General features: G+C 37.1%; 2 protein-coding genes across 2 annotated transcripts; one reads left to right on the forward strand and one right to left on the reverse strand.

Annotated features, from left to right (window-relative positions):
• The first annotated feature begins 895 nt into the window (after positions 1–895).
• LOC130934778 (uncharacterized) lies at positions 896–5,914 on the forward strand. The gene is made up of 6 exons (XM_057864315.1): positions 896–1,002; positions 1,086–1,372; positions 1,707–1,834; positions 1,929–2,319; positions 3,264–4,586; positions 5,438–5,914. Exons 1-5 carry the CDS (start codon positions 896–898, stop codon positions 3,302–3,304), a joined length of 954 nt encoding a protein of 317 aa, XP_057720298.1. The 3' UTR covers positions 3,305–4,586; positions 5,438–5,914.
• A 1,603-nt stretch (positions 5,915–7,517) lies between these two features.
• On the reverse strand, positions 7,518–8,195 carry LOC130934779 (putative F-box protein At1g67623). Its single transcript, XM_057864316.1, has one exon. The coding sequence runs from the start codon at positions 8,193–8,195 to the stop codon at positions 7,518–7,520; it is 678 nt and encodes a 225-aa protein (XP_057720299.1).
• Between the last annotated feature and the right edge of the window lie 9,466 nt (positions 8,196–17,661).

A 17,661-nucleotide genomic window follows, 5' to 3' on the forward strand; every position in this document is an offset into this window, starting at 1 on the left:
ACATAATTTTTAATAAAACTAAAAAAAAAAGTAATCATAAACATCGAACATTTATATATATGCCTGCAATTCGCTTTTAATATGCAAAAATATTTGTCTATTCCAACTAAGGCTGAATATGTTGGTGCTGTCGTGCATGCAAGCCATTTGTATTAGCTTCATCATGTAAATACAATAAATGCATGTTAATAAATAATAATGAGCATTTGCCAGGGTGTTTAGTAGAAGTAAAGTAAACTAATAAGGTTTTTAAGTGAGAGGATTATATTTAAGTTTTGGGTGTGAGTTAGAGTTTTTATTTATTTTTTTTCCAGTCTGGATCATATTCATGGGTTTCAGGAGTTTAATTTGATCCAATACAAAAAACAAAAAAACAAAAAAACAAAAAAATTTGAAATGCCTTATGTTACTAAAAAGATAAATAATTTGATCCAGTATATTTATTTATGTATTTATTTATTTATTTATTATTATTATTATTTGTTTTTTATTTTTGAGTAACAAGTATTTTATTGATAACTCTTAAATTATAATTTTTGTCACTAATATCTATATTTAGTTACTATTTTACTCTTAATATTTTATTTGTTACAATTCAACACAGTATGTATTAAAATTATTTTAATTATATTATTAATTAGATACTAATATTTTTAAATCATTAATGGAGGCGTGTAACGAACATTAAAATTTAGGAAACTTTTCAAATGATCCAGACAACTTTTCTGGATCTCTGATGATCCAGTTCTAGCAGCCGTTGGATTTAACAATTAAATAAAGGTACGGTCATGATTGATATAGATTTATGTAATGTGATTCATGGAAAAGTGAGTGTAGCGTATGAGGTGACCTGATGATGCGGTTGCCTGCCGTTATAGGGGAGTAGGGGTCATTCATGCCCATATATGGCGCTGACCCAGAAAGAGATAGCCAGCTAAAGTGTGGAACGGCTAGCTGGAAAGTAAATGGGCCAGGATGTTTAATAGTAGTAATATGGGCCAGGTTGTTTTTATTAGATCCAGTTAGTTTAAAAAGCCATTTCCCCACCCCATTAGATCACCTAAATATCAAAACTCGTAATCTAGGGCAGCCACCGTCAAAGAAAGGAGAAACCCCAGTATCCCAAACGCGAAACCCAACCCCACACAGCCCTCAGAGGGCCTCCCAGCCCCTCGCATTCACACCGGAGCAGCACCTACCAGCGACTCCAAGTCCCACGAACCAACGTGTCCTAACCCCGTCCCAGTGTCATCGAACGACCGCCTCCAAGCTGCGCCGGAAAGCCACGAAGCAGCACGGAGCATCCCCTCCCAACAGTGGCAAACCGGCGAACCCAACCCCTCTGACACCAGATATGGAGCATCAAACTCAGGTATTAATTTGAACGATTTCTTTTCTTCGTTGTCGTATTTGGTGTATTTTTGTTTGAATTTCTTGGTAATTGTTATTGGTTTCATTGTTTTTTAATTTTTTGCATTTGTTTGAATTTGTGAATTTATTTTGTTTGAGATTGCTGATTATCTGTCATTAACAGTATTTGCAATTGAAACTTAATACCTGGCAGATCTAGTAGTTCCGGCTGCATGCATCATATTGATAGAAATGGGTTGCCGTTCAACAGACATGCATAATTTAATTGGTCCTGCCATTCTTTATGTCTAATATTTTGCATGTTGAACTTATACAAATGTATTGTAAATTTACAGATGATGGAAGCTTCTATTTTGATGGGGATACTTTTGGTGGGCATCAGCATAAGGATTTCCTTTCCACGACGTCTTCAGTTGTTCGAGGGGTTACTGCATTTGCTGCCGCAGTTTCTGGAGAAATAAATGTATGTGGAGTATATGTGATTAGTATTCAATTTTTTTAAAGGGGGAAATTATGGAAAATATTAGTTTTACCCTTTTTGCCTTTGCATTTAGCAGGTTCCAAGGGATAAAACATTGGGTTTAGCAAAATTTCTGTTGGGAATTGGAGTCCCTGGAGATGCTAAGGACTTCTTCAATCAAGTTGAAGCGTTAGCTTTTCCGGAGAATATGCAACGATTCCTGTTCATTGCCGTTACGAAGGGGCACAAGCCCGGTGTATACACCAGTTGGGAGGAGGCAAACCATCAAGTTCTAGATTATACGTTTCTTGAGTTTCACGGATTCAATAGCTTTGAACACGCATGCTCGTGCTTCAAAGCTAGGATGTCGTCGATTTATGGCGAGAAAGGTCGTAGTGGTGAAACTGGTCGAGTGACGCCGGATGGAGGTGGCTGCAAGAATTTGGATATCTCCGGCGGAGGCTATCCTTGCCGGCCAATTGTTTCATGTAAGACTTGTGAAAGGCTTTTTTAAAGTTAGTGTATCTATGGAGGTCCGATTTGCAGTGATGGAATGTGATTTTATTCTTGGTGGAATTTTGTTAGTGCTGTTTTTTCTGGTCAATTTATGTCCGCTTATTAAAATTAATAATTTATGTGATTTATGTTGTTCGATGACTGTGCAAAAAGGCTTCATATAATTCCGGCGGAGGAGCTCAACGTGGATTTCGCAGTTATGAGCAGCATGGAGGAGTGGTTGCCGAAAGTTTGGCTGGAGGCAGAGACCCGTTGCCCCTGTTTCTTCAATAAATGTTATAATATGTTGGCATGAAGATGATTGTAACTTCATGTGAATGTCTTAAAGAAAGCTAGTAACATACTTTGAGCACATGAAGAGAAGTATAGGATAGAATTTATTATAAATTTATGTCACGTGAAAGTTAGAAACCATATCATCTTTAGTAGCATTTGTTTTGGTCCATGCAAACAAATAAATGGTTTTATTAACTTTGTCTTTGCTAATTTTGGGATGCATTTTTTGTGATCCTGTACTGGGTATGTTTGTTAGCTTGTAATAGACCAAAAAATTTCTTTCCTATTGATCAGCTACTTCTTTTACAAACGTATAATATATTGACTGATATTTTTGACATTCATAAATCACTCTCATCATTCATGCATTTATTACATCACCAGGTAAGACCTGCAGCATTTCTTAGTAGTTCAAAACCGTTTTTAAAGGGAAGGAAAAATTAGCAGGTTGGTAAGAGTAAAGAGAGCTTTATTTGTAACCAGTTGTTGTAACCTTTTTTATTCGACCAATTACCTTGATTAGTATATCTTGTCAGGGTTTTTATCTTTTAGTCGTCTTCATTTTTTAGCGTTTACGTAGCAGCAACCTGTTAAAACTTTTTGAATCTAGAGTTGAACAATAATAATTTTTCTTTCGCAGGTATACTTTCCTGCAATGGAGGCGCATCTTGTATGGCCTAGTTAATTGTAAATGTTGACGACGAGTAGGTATGGTCAGAATTAACATTTTGCGTTTGAACTTGATAGGGAGTGCAAATTTTATTTTGAAACGCAATGCTATTTAGTAGATTTCTGAAACAAGACACAGTACTTAGGACCCATTTAAACATCCAAGTTTTGTGTTCAAAAGAAAATGTTAACAACATGTGGACAGACCTGAAACTACTAAGTAGCTATTCAGTTTTGTTAGTCGGTTGTAACGAATTAAACGAGCACGTGTTCCCGAACATAATAGGTGGCATAAATTTTGATAAAAGAAATATTGTAATGGAATTTGAAAACTTGAATATTGTTGGACCTACCAGCTGGGGATGGAATAGAAGTAAAATGGAGGTAGAGAGAAGATTTTAGCGTTTGTTTGAATGAAGGTTGTTACGGAGTTGTATAGTTATCAGAGTTAAAGCAAGATTATTTCGTTGTTTTTGAGTATAACGGGGAATTTAAATTTAAATTCCCGGTGATTCATTTGAGTGACTCCGAGATTGATTATTCAAGTTTGATAAGTTTCTATGAAGATGACCGCCGTATGGGAAATAATTTTCCTATTCATATGATGGTGATCAATATGGAAACCTCTGAAACTTGAGTAATCAATTTCGGAAGCAGTCAAACGAATCGCCGTGGATTTAAATTTGGATTCTCCTTTGTACTTAAATGCCACGAAAAACTCTTGCTTTAGTTCCGATAACTCTACAACTCTGTCTCAACCTTCGTTCATTCAAACACTATCATTTTTTTTCTTGCTCCATTTTACCTGTATTTCATCCCGGTTGGTAGCTCCAACAATATTCGTTTCCGCAGGCTATTCGAAAATTTTTGTTTTAAGAAATTCGATGCTACCTCGTGATGTTGGCAACACGTTCTATCATGTTTGTTGTTAGCATGATATCCAATAGGAATGCAGGAAATTGAAACAGATATGATTTATAATCTCTTTTTCCGTCGAATATTTACGCAATAGAAAGAAAAAATGCAGTAACTTTTTGCAAATGTGCACGTCTTTGTTGCTGACTACATGAGGACGAGGCCCACAAGGGGGGATAAAAAAAGGCTGCGTGCGCACATTAGGTTGATGGAACAGACGTGGAAGAATACAAAGGTTATTCCGACATGTAGTTTGGTCTTTGGGTAGCAATCATGTTTTCGTCAGGCAGCCTTAACACGTTATGCAATTTAAAGTGACCAGATTTCAGAAACGGGAGACACATTATGCGCAACATGAAAAGGGGATTTTGTTGGAGAGGTAGATATTTGTTGTGGACATCTTGTTTGAGTTTTGCTACCTTTTAAATTTCAAAGCATGACATGCCGTACACGTGATTGTGTTTTTTGACTTCGCTGGCCACATGAGGCTGCATATATTCAGCATTTTTTCTTTGTTGGATAGAAACTTGTTGAATTTAACATTACTCTCCATTTCTTTAGATTGTGTATCTTTTTGTGGCGCACTTTTTTGTTCTGTTCTTTTATGCTATTTGCATTGAAAGCTTTATTAGCATAAGACTAATGTTCCATCTTTCTGCATTGTTTTGGCTTGGTTCTTCAGTTTTAGTATGTAACATAGGTAAAAGAGGAATCTTTTCATGTTTGTCAGTGGTTTCTGTTCTTTTACATTGTTGGAAGGTGCAAGTTCGGTTCTTTGTTGTGATTATGTCACCGTTTTGCTATGGAAAACAAAACATGGGTTTTGTGTTTTGTTTAGTGGAACGAAAAGACACAGTTTCCTCTCTTTGCTGGAATCCATGTTTCTCTTCTAAGCTTATCCGGTTCATGTATGCCTCTGTTTTGTTCTTGTGTTTGTTTTTCGTTTTTCCCATTTTTCTGACACTGTTTCTTTCTCCCTTTTATTTAATTTTTATATAGCTTTTTCAATCGTTTAAAGATCGTCGCTTTACTTTCTATGGTCCCTTTAAATAGTTTTGTTCTTAGTTGATGAAGAAAAGAGAAAAGATGATGAACCACTTTAGCTATTTTGTACTTTGTTTTTGCCAACTTTATGTTCTGTATTGTTCTTTTTGGTTGATATTTTTTTAGATTTTCAAACTAGTCTTAAATTTTAACACTTTTAACTCAAATGTGTCACTTGCATGATAGGTGGTTGTTGAAAGAAGTTCTCCATTCATCACAGAATGTTGATTCTATAAAAGAAATGTCTGTTTCCTATAAATCTAACAACCGGGTTGTACAGAATTTATATGTATTTAGACTTCGCTTCAAGGAAGAAATACAGTCTCAATCGGATGCATGAATGTCAATAATCTAACCATCATTGAAGTGCACAAGTATTTTAACTTGGACAAATCTTGTCCAGCATGCCATTCCTTTTCCTCATATCCATTTCATCAAGTCTCGTTTTCTACTTACTAGTAGGGCTGAGAGATGAATTCAACCTCTTAATGTACTTTGTGCTAAACATTTTCATGTCTCTTTTAGGAAGTGAAGCAACTATGTTTGTCATGGAAGGTGTTTATCGTTTTGCTGTTTTCATTTTATTATGCAGATAATTATCTCTGCTTATTAGTTGAATGTGTCAGAGAGTCGATACAGAATTTAGTATTTTTTTTTGGCTGACTTGCATCGTTGCATTGGATTAAATTATTTTTTATGCATTTTGCATTTCCTATATCAGTTTTCAGTTTATAATGAATTTTTTTAGGTGTATGTGTTTCGTCGAATTATTATCATTAATTAAATGTGTGTGTCATTCTCAATCCCCGATTGCACCAGATCATTAGATTGTTGTGGTTTTTTCTTGTTACTTACATTGGGCAACTTATTTTGTTTATATAAAAAAATTTTTTTTTTTACAAAACGTGTAGGACGTTTTGCCTTTTTATAATAAAAAAATATTAATTATTCTAAACGACGTTTTGTGTTTTTATATTTTAAAAAATATTTGTTTTACAAAACCTCAGTAACGTTATGTACTATCATAATAGGAATTTCAAATATCAGAATGAACAAAAATTATCGCATCTGACATTAAAATTGTCTACGTCTAAAAATCTTAGCCTGCATGTACCGTATGCAAACATGATGTCGTAAACAGAGGAGGAGGGCAAATGGATTAACGGATTAAGGTGGTAAAATCATGTTTGAATATTTAGACTTCGCTCAGTTAATAACAGTTACGCTGGAATAATAAGCTGATGTTATGCGTGAAGTGAACATTAAACTAATTAATACAATAGAATATACGTTAAAAAGTAAAGAATGGAAGACAGTGAAAAGTAAGACTGCTACAAAGCAGGTAACACATGGTGGTAGGTGCTGTTATAACTAACGTTAAGAGGAGCCTACTTCCAAACTAGAGTTAAGTATAGGACGAAAATGGTAACGAAGATAAATAGGATACACGCGCAGGGATTTTGTTGGCGGCGCCTGTGGTTGGATCGGTTGGTTTGACGGGCAATTGAGTGGTTGTCCCCTCGTTCAATTTGACGTTGGTCCTGTATGCCTTCGTCGAAAGGGAGTAGTTGGTCAGGAATCGGTGATGGGTTGTGCCGAATAGAAGTTCCATGAATTTGATGCACTAGAGGACCATTGTTGGTGAGCTGAGTCTGTAATCGTCTGGCAGATAGGAATTGTTCGAACGCCATACGAGCTTCATTGAAGGTTTCGTAAGACTTATGGAGGTTGCTGCTAAATTCGTTAACTTGGCTATGGCAGGCCGGCCAGGAACTATAGATACCAGGGACCCTCCCTAGGAAAACAACATAGTATTTCTTCTTGGCACGGACCATGTTGAGATTCCAAGGGAGAGTATACATGTGAGCTTTAAGAGGTTGAGTATGTTTAAGATGGGAGGTTGGTTTTGGTGGTTTTTATAGGCAACGAGGATGGCTCCTGTGATTTGAACTGGAAATTAAAATTTTGCAACTGTTATATTTCCAACGGTAGGAAAGTTATCGAATGTGGGGCTCACATGTGTCGTTTTGAAAGGAGCATAAAGTAGCCTAATTTTGGTTCGATGAAGGGCAGGGTTTCGGTTGAAATAAAATGTTATGAAATAATATATAAACTTCAAAACTTAATTATAACAAACTAAATATAAAACAAGTGGGAAATTCAATTGTATCGACTCATTTATTTAATGTTTTAAAAAAAGGTGTAATTAAATTGTATTAACTCATGGGAGATTGACAAAGGCTTGCAGGTCGTAGTCTGCGCGACACTAGATGCAGGAGATATGAGCGGCCCCTCCGACAGCATGGACGGAGTTTCGCTCTGCTGCACGTCTGCGATAATCATACAGAAGAGGCATGTGGCCCCTGGTGGAGCACCTAGGTGAGGCACAGACAGTGTGTTGTTCTTCTATACGGGGCATTTGGACCTCACCTGGCCACGAGATTGTCAGAATTGAAAAGCACCTCGCGTTACTACCAGCGAGTGAACCAGCCGCATCAAGCTCTCGATACAGTTCCAGCCCTTTTTGTTTTTCGACGTTGTCGTCCGTGCGAAGCATCAACATCATGCTCAGTGCGTATTTGGCTGCTGCATGGCCTGTACTTGTTGCACTTTTCAGCATCTGGATGCCAACGTTTTTGTTACGTCTGATGAAGAGCTCCCGAAGTGCCTCCCGAAACAGAAGCTCTGGATGGCCAGCTACCATGCAGCGATCAAAGAATCTCTTTGCCTCCGGGTTGAGGCACCACCACCACGGCGTGGCATGCGGTGGTGGGATAGAAACACTCCGGTGAACAATATCGGTCTCTCCCGCATCGTGTGCAGCCTTACAGGTCATTCTGAGACTGCACAGGGATCGGATGGAGTCTGTCGCAACTTTAATGGTTATTGCTACCCAGATGTCGTTCGGAATGAAAGCAATATTTGAACAACAGTCGATTGTCATTTTCAGTTTGTTCCTGTTGGTTCCTCTTTCGATGTGGATGGGGATACGTCTTTAGAGTATAGGGTTTGGAGTGTGGCATAGGAGTGTAGGCTCCATATTTATAAGTCCACCTATCCTGTTGGAAACCTGAACTTGAGTGTAGCAGATACTTTGTGAGTAACGCATGCGTAATATTAAACGTTAGAGTAAGCGTAAGTGTAGTATGGTGAAAACTGAAAACTGTATGGGGAATGGTATTAATTATTGGAAAAGAATAGATGACCAAGAAGATTTTTGAACAATGTTCCCCTAGCACTCTCCTAATTAAATTTACTCTATTAATGTTATTATAATACATTGTTCAACCGTTCTTAAACAAAAGTTGTTAGTTAGGTATACTTTTGTAAACCTGTTGTAGTATACATTATTCCACATGCAGTCAGAAGAATGTTAAAGTTTCGGGCAGATACTTAGCCGTTTAATATATGAATAATTAATAGTTAATTATTTATGTAATCTGCATAGTTTAGGGTAGTTTAATATCATGGATGTTAACTTCGTGTTTTTGAAATTTGTTTCTTGTATCACATAGAGAGGAGATTATGAGACGCGTTTAATGTGAGATAAAAAAGCGTTCAACATATGGTGGAGGGTGGGAAAAACGGATAGGTGAGGTTAATGCATTTATTATCGAATTTAAAGCCCTGGGAAAGCGGTGTGACTGTCGATTGAGATAAGTGTGTATACATAATTGGATTGGAGAATGTGATGAGGCATGTCATATATAAATATAAATAAGTTTGATGTTTGAGATTACTTCGTTGTTGAGGAATTTGTTAATAAGATTGAAGGTTGTTACATCCTTTTGTGAGTGCATCGCTGTTCATTGGGTTGGAACAATGTGGAGCCCCAACGTTGGTGATGGAAGTGGTTCTTCCGGAGGAACTGGCCCTAGCGCCCCTCTCCGCGACGACGGTAGGCGGTTTCACATTATCTTCTTTCCCGATTATCCTTTACGTTTACTCATTGTTATTGTTTTTCCTCGTTTCCAAGTCTAGAGGTTGTCCCCACCGTGAATCCTGACCAGTTTGTCATCATGGAGGACCTTGAGCAGACGCTGCGGAAGGCATGTGACGCCCTTAAGACAGAGCCTCCAGTGTTTCACCCCCGCGATTGCGTATCCGTCCAGGGCGTCCGCTACTATGGGTTTGTGGTTCATGTGGTGGGCCCACCGGACGGAGTCAACTGTGTGGCCTACGGCAGGTTCTCTGGCGACCAACGCATGGCCAGGCAAGATGCCGCTTTATCATCCCTGCACGTGGTTGTTGGAGAGTCTGGGAAGGAGATCCTCGACTACAATTACTACGTGGCTCAGAGTTGCAGGGAACGTCTTATGGAGTTGGAGCGGATATCTAGTCTGTCCGTGGATTCCCGTGTCGCTGAACTGGAGGCTGAGAACGCTCGCCTAAGGGATTGCCTGGCTTCTTGGGACACCTTACACGGCCGTGGATAATGTTGGTTTGGTGTTGGGCTTACCCTTAACTGTTTCTGGGGTTTCGGGTTTGTTGGTTACGGTTCCTGGTTGACGGTTTTAGGGTTTGTGGTGAAGGGTTTATTATCCATGTTTTTGGGTCGTGACTCTAACATTTATCTCCTTATTACGTTATTATGTAATACTTACAATCTATTTCTTTATGCTTGGTTTACAACGGTTGGCACAACAAAAAAAAATTATAAATATCGTTACATGCAGCTTCGAATATGATATATTATATTCAATGCATATATAGTCATGAAGCTAGGCGTTATTTTGTTATAAATTACACTGCATTGCTTTCAATTGAAGTTAAATTTAAAGTCATTCCACTCATGGTTGAAAGTTTTTTAGAGATTGAAGTTTAACATTTAATACGGAGTAAATTGAAGAGCATACAACTTACTATCATAAATGTGGTAGCCGAAAGGGTAGAAAGTGTTTGCTGGAAGTTTGTGAAAACGGATTATGGACAATTATTGTATTTATTATGGAATTGCAATAACTCCCTCGTGAACTGGTGTCATTAGGCAGTTCCAATTGGAATGGAGACGGTGAGGACGTGGTCTGCGGTTTGGTATTTGGTGTTTGGTGTTTATGTAGTCAATATATCCCTAATTTTGTTATTAGTACTTTTCTAAAGTTAGTAATAGGGTTGCTAATAACAATAAAATTGTTTTAAAAACCTTGTCTACCTGACAATTTTGTAAACAGCTGCTGCAAAAATATTTCGAAACTTCAGATATTGTCCTCGTTTGATTTTTAATAATGTGGAATGTGTTAGCATCATGAAAATGATTAGGTTCGTGGACTTTCTTGTTATTTGATTTAAAAATTTTTTTAAAGAGATGGATAGTAACGATGTCTAATGTTTTGTATCGATGAAACAAATAAAGTTAGAATGAAGGTTTTTTACAGAATCTTCGTTGCTACAATAATAATAATAATAATATTATTAATATTAATAATATTAATAATATCAATCATAATAATCATAGTAATAATAATATTACTAATAATATTGGTACATTTAAACAATCTTAATATTGAAGTTAGTTTTTTCATAAATCTAAAATTTATTTTCTTTTGAATAACAGAGTAATGTTATTGTGGTAAGAATACAATATAACTATGATGCGAAATGGGTAAAGAACTATCAATGGAAATAAATAATTAAAAATAACACGTAAAAATTAGGTAAACAACCTTAAATATTAAATATCGAGCATCGTTAGAAAATTTTTTTAAAAAAATTTAAACTGTTACGATTTAAGTAGATTACCTCAAATTTAAAAAATAACAACCTAAGAATAAAACTTTAAATTTAAAAATACCAACCTAAATAAAAAATGTTTATAAATTAAAATAATAAGTTGTAAAATAACTTAAAATTTAAAAAAGTAACAACCTAAGTGAATAACGCAGATTAATTTTAAGATTTTGTTGTCTATAAGCTTGCTAATAAAAAATCGATGAAATAAAAAAAGTGTAAACGAATCCGTGATTATCGAGAGTGTAAAAACTGAGAGAGTTAAATATATATTATAGGGTACTTAACGATTAAAAAAATATGTGCATATCGCTACGTTTGTTTAAATCTATACTAGTTATAACGTGAATTTAGTTTCTTAGAAAACTATAATTCATTTCTCTTGTCTTTAAATAAAGGGTGATTTATAACATAATAAGAGTAAAATGTAATTATAATTTAAAAATAGTACAAATTACCAACTATAATGATTTAATTTATTATTAATTCTTTTAATTAATTCAATAATTAACAAAATTTTATACCTAATAACCTAATAAAGCGTATTTTCAAATTAAAAATTTTTATATATAACAAAATTAATATTTTTCATTTCAAAAATTTCGTTTTAAAAATTTGAGTGGCAACTGGCAACACCTTAATTAATTTTTCTGTCCCATGAGGCACGAAACCGATTGGCTTCTAGAAGAAGACTTCATCAAAGGCTGACGGCACATTCTTCTAAGTACTGCAATTTTCCACACATTACTTCCCTAAATGAATTAGATAAGATCTCGAGTTGATATCCGCTCTATTCATACGCTATCAACTCTGAACGGGTTCTTCTAACTCAGAATATCCCCTTCATCCACTGTGTTGGTGCCTTGACGAAAAAATGGCCGAAGAATACGCCAAAGGTGACGCCCTTAGGGTTATCAAAGCGGCAGGAGAGATGTCGCGGCCCATGGTAGGATATCGACTCCGCTTCTTATTTTTGCGATTTTTTGTTACTCTAATCTCCGGATTTTGTTTTATCTCTTACGCGGACTCCTCATGTTCCCTTTTATGCAGCGTCTGCCTATACCGAATGGGCTCCTCCCCAAAGGTAGCAACCATCTGTACGTCACAGTCGCCGATGGGTCAAACCATTCTTACAAGATTGCATGCACCCCCAATGGGTGGAAAGAGATCACTCTCGGCATGGGATGGCAGAGGTTCTATCATGAATACAAGCTACAACCATCTAACATTCTGCTGTTCAAGCACAAGGGCAGAGACGACTTCAGCGTTCGCATTTTTCAGTCACCGGGTGTGGAAAAGACGTATGATACGTCCGGTGATGACTCCGGCGACGAAACACCCCCCCCAGGCACCTAGGAAACGTACACCCGCTACTCAAGTGCCCCGGCATCGAATGGGATGTATCAATGTCCCCAGGAGCTCAGCTGCAGCTGAGGTGGAGCAGACATTTCAGTCCGAGCACCCCTTCTTCATCATGCACATCACAAAAAGGCTCTTGGGCATCCACTTCCTGGTAATGGCTTTGCCTCTCCACTCTATATACACCTGTTTCTTTGTTTAAATTTGGGGACCACATTATCTGTTTTGTTCCCCTTAACTACATATGATTCTCCATTTTGGTTTGGCCAGCCAAATGTGCCGCACTTTGGAGACGATGTCAACGATGATGTCATGGTAACTCTGAGAACGGGGGAGATCTCCGTCCGGGCCGTCTACGGAAGATACGTGGGCAAAAGAAAGCGCAATTGTGGCAGCATTAGCCAAGGGTGGGCGGAATTCTTGAGGAAGTGCAACATAACTGTGCCCAAGCTGGCCATCTTTGAGATCTCCCGTACCCAACCAGAGATGGAGCTGTTGGTCCAATTTGTTGATTTTGAATGAATCAACATGGGTTGAAGAGGATGCTGACTTTGTTATTTTGGATTGTCCTGTTTGATTTCTCAAAAACTTTATGTCTTGTGTTGTGAATGGTGATGTATTGCAACAGCTACACTTAACTCATTTTGTTCATGATACAATGTTCTGTCCTTTAACTAAGTAGTTTTGACACAATCTATGTTCCTTAGATTAGTTTACAATATCAATTCTCACATGACCATGGATCCTGTCAACATTTATTTGCCTTTTCAATTCCCACAGCATGATGCAGCCTCTCTATACTTATTGAATTTAACGTTACTCTCCATTTTCCTCGATTGTGTACATTGTTGTGGCGCAGAGGCTTTTGTTCTGTTATGTTATCTTTTTTGCATTGAAACCTTTATTAGCATTGGACAAGTGTAGCATCTTTCTGAATTGTTTTGTCTTGGTTCTTCACTATTACTGTGTAACATAGGTAAAAGAGGAATATTTTCATCTTTCTCAGTGGTTTATGTTCTTTTACATTCCTGGAAGGTGCAAGTTCGGTTATTTGTTGTCTTGCCGTCACCATTATTTGGTCCGGAAAACAAGATATGTGTTTTCTGATTTGTTAACTTGAGGGTAAACACATTGTTGAGTTAAGAAATTAACTAAATTAATTAATGATGACAAACATTATTTTTGAGCAAAATAAATAATTAGTGTTGATCAATTATATCTACTAATTAACTAATTGTTTATTGTTGCAGGCCAAATGGTAATAGCCCAAATGGAATAAAAGGCATTCAGCAAAGAATATTGGGCTGAAAGCAAAATAAAAAGCCCAAGCAAAAGCAAAGGAAGAAGCCAAAGAAATCAGATGGGCCAAACGGGTTACATGATCCAAACCCGAATTGATTTTCATTTCCCACCATAATGCTCCAACCAAAGCAACGTTCTTCTTCCTTCTAATCAAGTCACATCAAGATTTCAGAAAAAGCAAGAAAGAGAAAGAGAAGAAAAGCTTCTTCCATAAGCCATTAACCAAAGAAGCAAGAGAGAGAGAGTTGAAGCTTGAAGCACAGAAGCTAAAACAGAAATCCCAAGCTAAATCAAGCTTAAGAAAGGTAAACCATATCATCTTGCATGAATCAGATCTTCATCCTTTTCTTCCCTACTCTCTGCTCTATCCGAAAATGGCTGTGAAGGGAAAATTGCTATCTGCCCTATTCTGCTGTGCATCTACGGTCTTAATCAAGACTTGGGGACCAAGTTGGTATTCAAGGGTTCAGATTTTAGTTGACTATTGGAAAACAAGTTCAGTTACATATTCATGGCTTTCGGTCAAGTTGAAAAAGTCAGAAGGAAAGGTTCCAATTTGATGATTGAAAAGAAAAAGTGAATCTGTGGTTGGTGAAGCTCAAGGCTCAAGATGTTGACCTTGGAGGAAGAACCAAGGAACATGCAGGGAGATAAAAGAAGAGCTTGCTGTTCATTCAAGGTAAGGAGAGAAAACCAGAGTTTGAGAAGTTGAGTTCTGTGAAGTATTCCCTGTGAAGTTCCTCTACTTGGACAATGCTCTCTATCAAAGAAGCATTCTGCCAACACTGAAGAACAAATTCAGAGGTTTGCAAAGCTGGTTTTTCACATAGCTTAGAGGCTGTTGATGAAGTCAATCTCCTTCATGTTTTTCTGATTGTAATGTACTTTTCTAAGCTTATCTTTCTGTAATTTCTTGAGAGAAAAGGCAAAGTGAGAAAGCTTAAGAAAAAGCCATGAGTGAAAAGGTTGAGAGATACACTTGAGAGAAAAGCCTAGAGTTAATTTTCAGATTTCTGTAGGTTGGTTAATTGTCTTGTATCTTGTACTTGTTTGGTTTCCCTTTCTTAGTTGGGTTAGCACTAAGAGAAGATAGTTAGGTGTTAGCATAGCCAATGTCAAGTTAGGCTAGAACTTGAGTGTGAAATTGGTGTATGTAATACTGTTAACTATAGTGAAATTCTTCCATATTTGTGGAGGAGACTGGATGTAGGTTGCATAGCACAAAGCAACCGAACCAGGATATATGCTGGTGTTAGCTTCCTCTTCTCTGTCATGTTCTATTTTCTGTTTTTCATGAGACAAAAATAAATTGTCTCATAAATTTCCGCTGCTGAGTTCAAACAGAATCAGATTCGTAGCTCTGCTTAAAAGGGGCCAAAACAGCAACTGTAAAAGGAAGGCATAGATTCAACCCCCCTTCTCTAAGCCTATCACAACCTTCAATTGGTATCAAGAGCTAAGGTCTCAAGAATCAAGCTTAACCGCTTGGAGCAAAGATCCAATGGCGAACAACTTGGGCACAACCACAGTTGCCTACACCCTCACTGAAGGTCAGTCAAACAACCGACCACCTTTCTTCAACGGGAAGAACTATTCCTACTGGAAAGAAAGGATAAGGATCTTCATCCAATCCATTGACTACAACCTATGGAAGATCGTTGTGAGCGGTCCAAAGATCCCAACAAAAACAAGTGCTGATGGAGTGGTGACTCCAAAAGAAGAAGCTGAATGGAATGAAGATGATAAGAAGAAGATAGAGCTGAACGCTAAAGCAATCAACCTTCTTCACTGTGCTATCAGCTTTGAAGAGTACCGGAAGGTGTCTAGATGCAAGACAGCCAAAGAAATCTGGGAAAAACTTCAGGTTACACATGAAGGCACCAAACAAGTCAAAGAAACGAGGATTGATATGCTGCGAAAAGAGTACGAGATGTTTAGCATGAAGGATGGAGAAAGCATTGATGAAGCGTTTGAGAGATTCTCAATCATAATCAACAACCTTGATGCTATGGGTACAAACTATGCAGAACAAACCTTAGTGAGAAAACTCCTTAGAAGCCTCACAAAAGAGTGGGAAAACACTGCCACTGTCCTAACCGAGAGTAACAACATAAGTCCCGTAACCTATGATGAGCTGAGAGGAAAACTCCTTGCCTATGAAGCCACACACACAAACACAGACTCAAAGAAAAAGGGAATAGCCCTCAAGTCACAAATAGAACCGAAAGAGAGTGAGTCTAGTGATGATATTTCAGATGACGAACTTTTGTTTTTTGCTAGGAGATTTAGAAGGATGATGAAGAACAAGAGCAAATACAAAGGTTCAAGTTCAAAAGAGCACAAGATGGACTTGAGCAAAGTGACGTGCCATCATTGCAAGGAGGCTGGACACTTCAAATCAAACTGTCCAAAGCTCAAAAAGGAAGACAAAGGGAAGAAGGAAAGGAAGAGAGTACTCATGGCAGCTTGGGAAGATCTTGAGAATGACTCAAATGAAGAAGAAGAATTTGAAGGAGATGACAAAGATTGTTTCATGGCTGGAAACAACAATCTTGATGAGGTAAATTATTATGATTTGACCATTGAAGACTTGCATGTTATTATTGATGATCTCACTTTAAATACCTCAAAACTGCTTGATAAATACAATAGTTGCAGATCTGAAAGAGATGTGTTAAGAGCTGAAAATAATTTCTTAAAAGAAAAAGTAAAGGAAACTGAATGTGCTTTGGACATCATTGAAGAAAACAGATTTTTAAAATCAGAACTTGAAAAATTAAAAGGAAAGCACATTATGGATCCTTCTCATGAGTTAATTGCTGAAAATGAGAGATTAAATGATAGGATTAAAAGACTGAATGGTGACTTGGCAAAATTTGCACAAGGTTCTAGTAACTTGGACAAATTGCTTGCAAGTCAAAGACCATTGTTTGAAAAATCTGGTTTAGGCTACATAGCCAAGGAAGATGCCGTTTCCAACACTTCCTCTATAAAATTTGTGGCCTCTTCATCAAATACCAAATCAGTACCAAATAAATCAGGTATCGGACATGTTTCCACTTGTGAAGAAAAATCTGATGAAGAATACACAAATGAAACTGAAATTTCACCAAGAACTGGTCCGAGTTCAAACCGACCAGGTTTGGGCTATGTTTCGAAAAATGAGGTTATTTTCAAGAAACCACCATTTTACAACAAAACCTCATATTCGAAAGGCAATAATGTTCAAAAAATTCTGGTGAAAATACTTTTGCAAAGAGGAATAACTTTAATAAAAATCAGTTTGTTAAAAGAAATGCATCTCCTCCAAAAACCAGAAAATTTCAAAGCTTTAATCATTTCAAGCAATATAACTCACCTCAATTTCAGCGGCACACATCAGAAAATCATTGTGTTAATTGCAAGAAATTTGGTCACTCATATGCACAATGCTTCATTGAAAAGAGAGTTGTAGGAAACAAAGTTTACAATGTTGTTTGTGATTTCAATGCTCTTGGGCAGCCAAGATGGATTAACTTCAAAGGATCCAAATTAGTTTGGATACCTAAAGCTACTTGAAACTCTTCATGCAGATTTGCCTAGCATCCAAGAACAAAAAGGACATGTGGTACATGGATAGTGGATGTTCAAGGCACATGACTGGAAGGTCAACTTACTTTATCAAACTGAATAAGTATGATGGAGGTTTTGTGACTTTTGGAGATGATGGTAAAGGTAAAATCATTGCTATTGGAAAAGTAGGTAATGAGCAATCTACTTTCATTGATGATGTGCTTTTGGTATGTGGCTTAAAACACAATCTTTTGAGCATAAGTCAGCTGTGTGACTTAGGATATTTAGTTGTTTTCAAAAGGCTTGAATGCTGTGTTGTAAATGAAAAGACAAATGAAGTGATGTTTATTGCCAAGCGTTTCAATAATATGTATGGACTTACTCTTGATGAACTAAAAGATCAAAATGTAGCTTGTCTCCACTCTAAAGATTCTGAAAAGTGGTTATGGCACAAAAGATTGGGCCATGCA

The sequence above is a fragment of the Arachis stenosperma genome, chromosome 6 (assembly GCF_014773155.1).
Source record: "Arachis stenosperma cultivar V10309 chromosome 6, arast.V10309.gnm1.PFL2, whole genome shotgun sequence".
Classification (NCBI taxonomy): Eukaryota; Viridiplantae; Streptophyta; class Magnoliopsida; order Fabales; family Fabaceae; genus Arachis; species Arachis stenosperma.

Coding starts and splice junctions, on each gene's coding strand:
- LOC130934778 (XM_057864315.1), top strand. CDS start 896: ATGCCCATATATGGCGCTGACCCAGAAAGAGATAGCCAGCTAAAGTGT. Junction 1,373..1,706: donor ATATGGAGCATCAAACTCAG/GTATTAATTTGA, acceptor GTAAATTTACAG/ATGATGGAAGCTTCTATTTT. Junction 2,320..3,263: donor TTGCCGGCCAATTGTTTCAT/GTAAGACTTGTG, acceptor TTTCTTTCGCAG/GTATACTTTCCTGCAATGGA.
- LOC130934779 (XM_057864316.1), bottom strand. CDS start 8,195: ATGACAATCGACTGTTGTTCAAATATTGCTTTCATTCCGAACGACATC.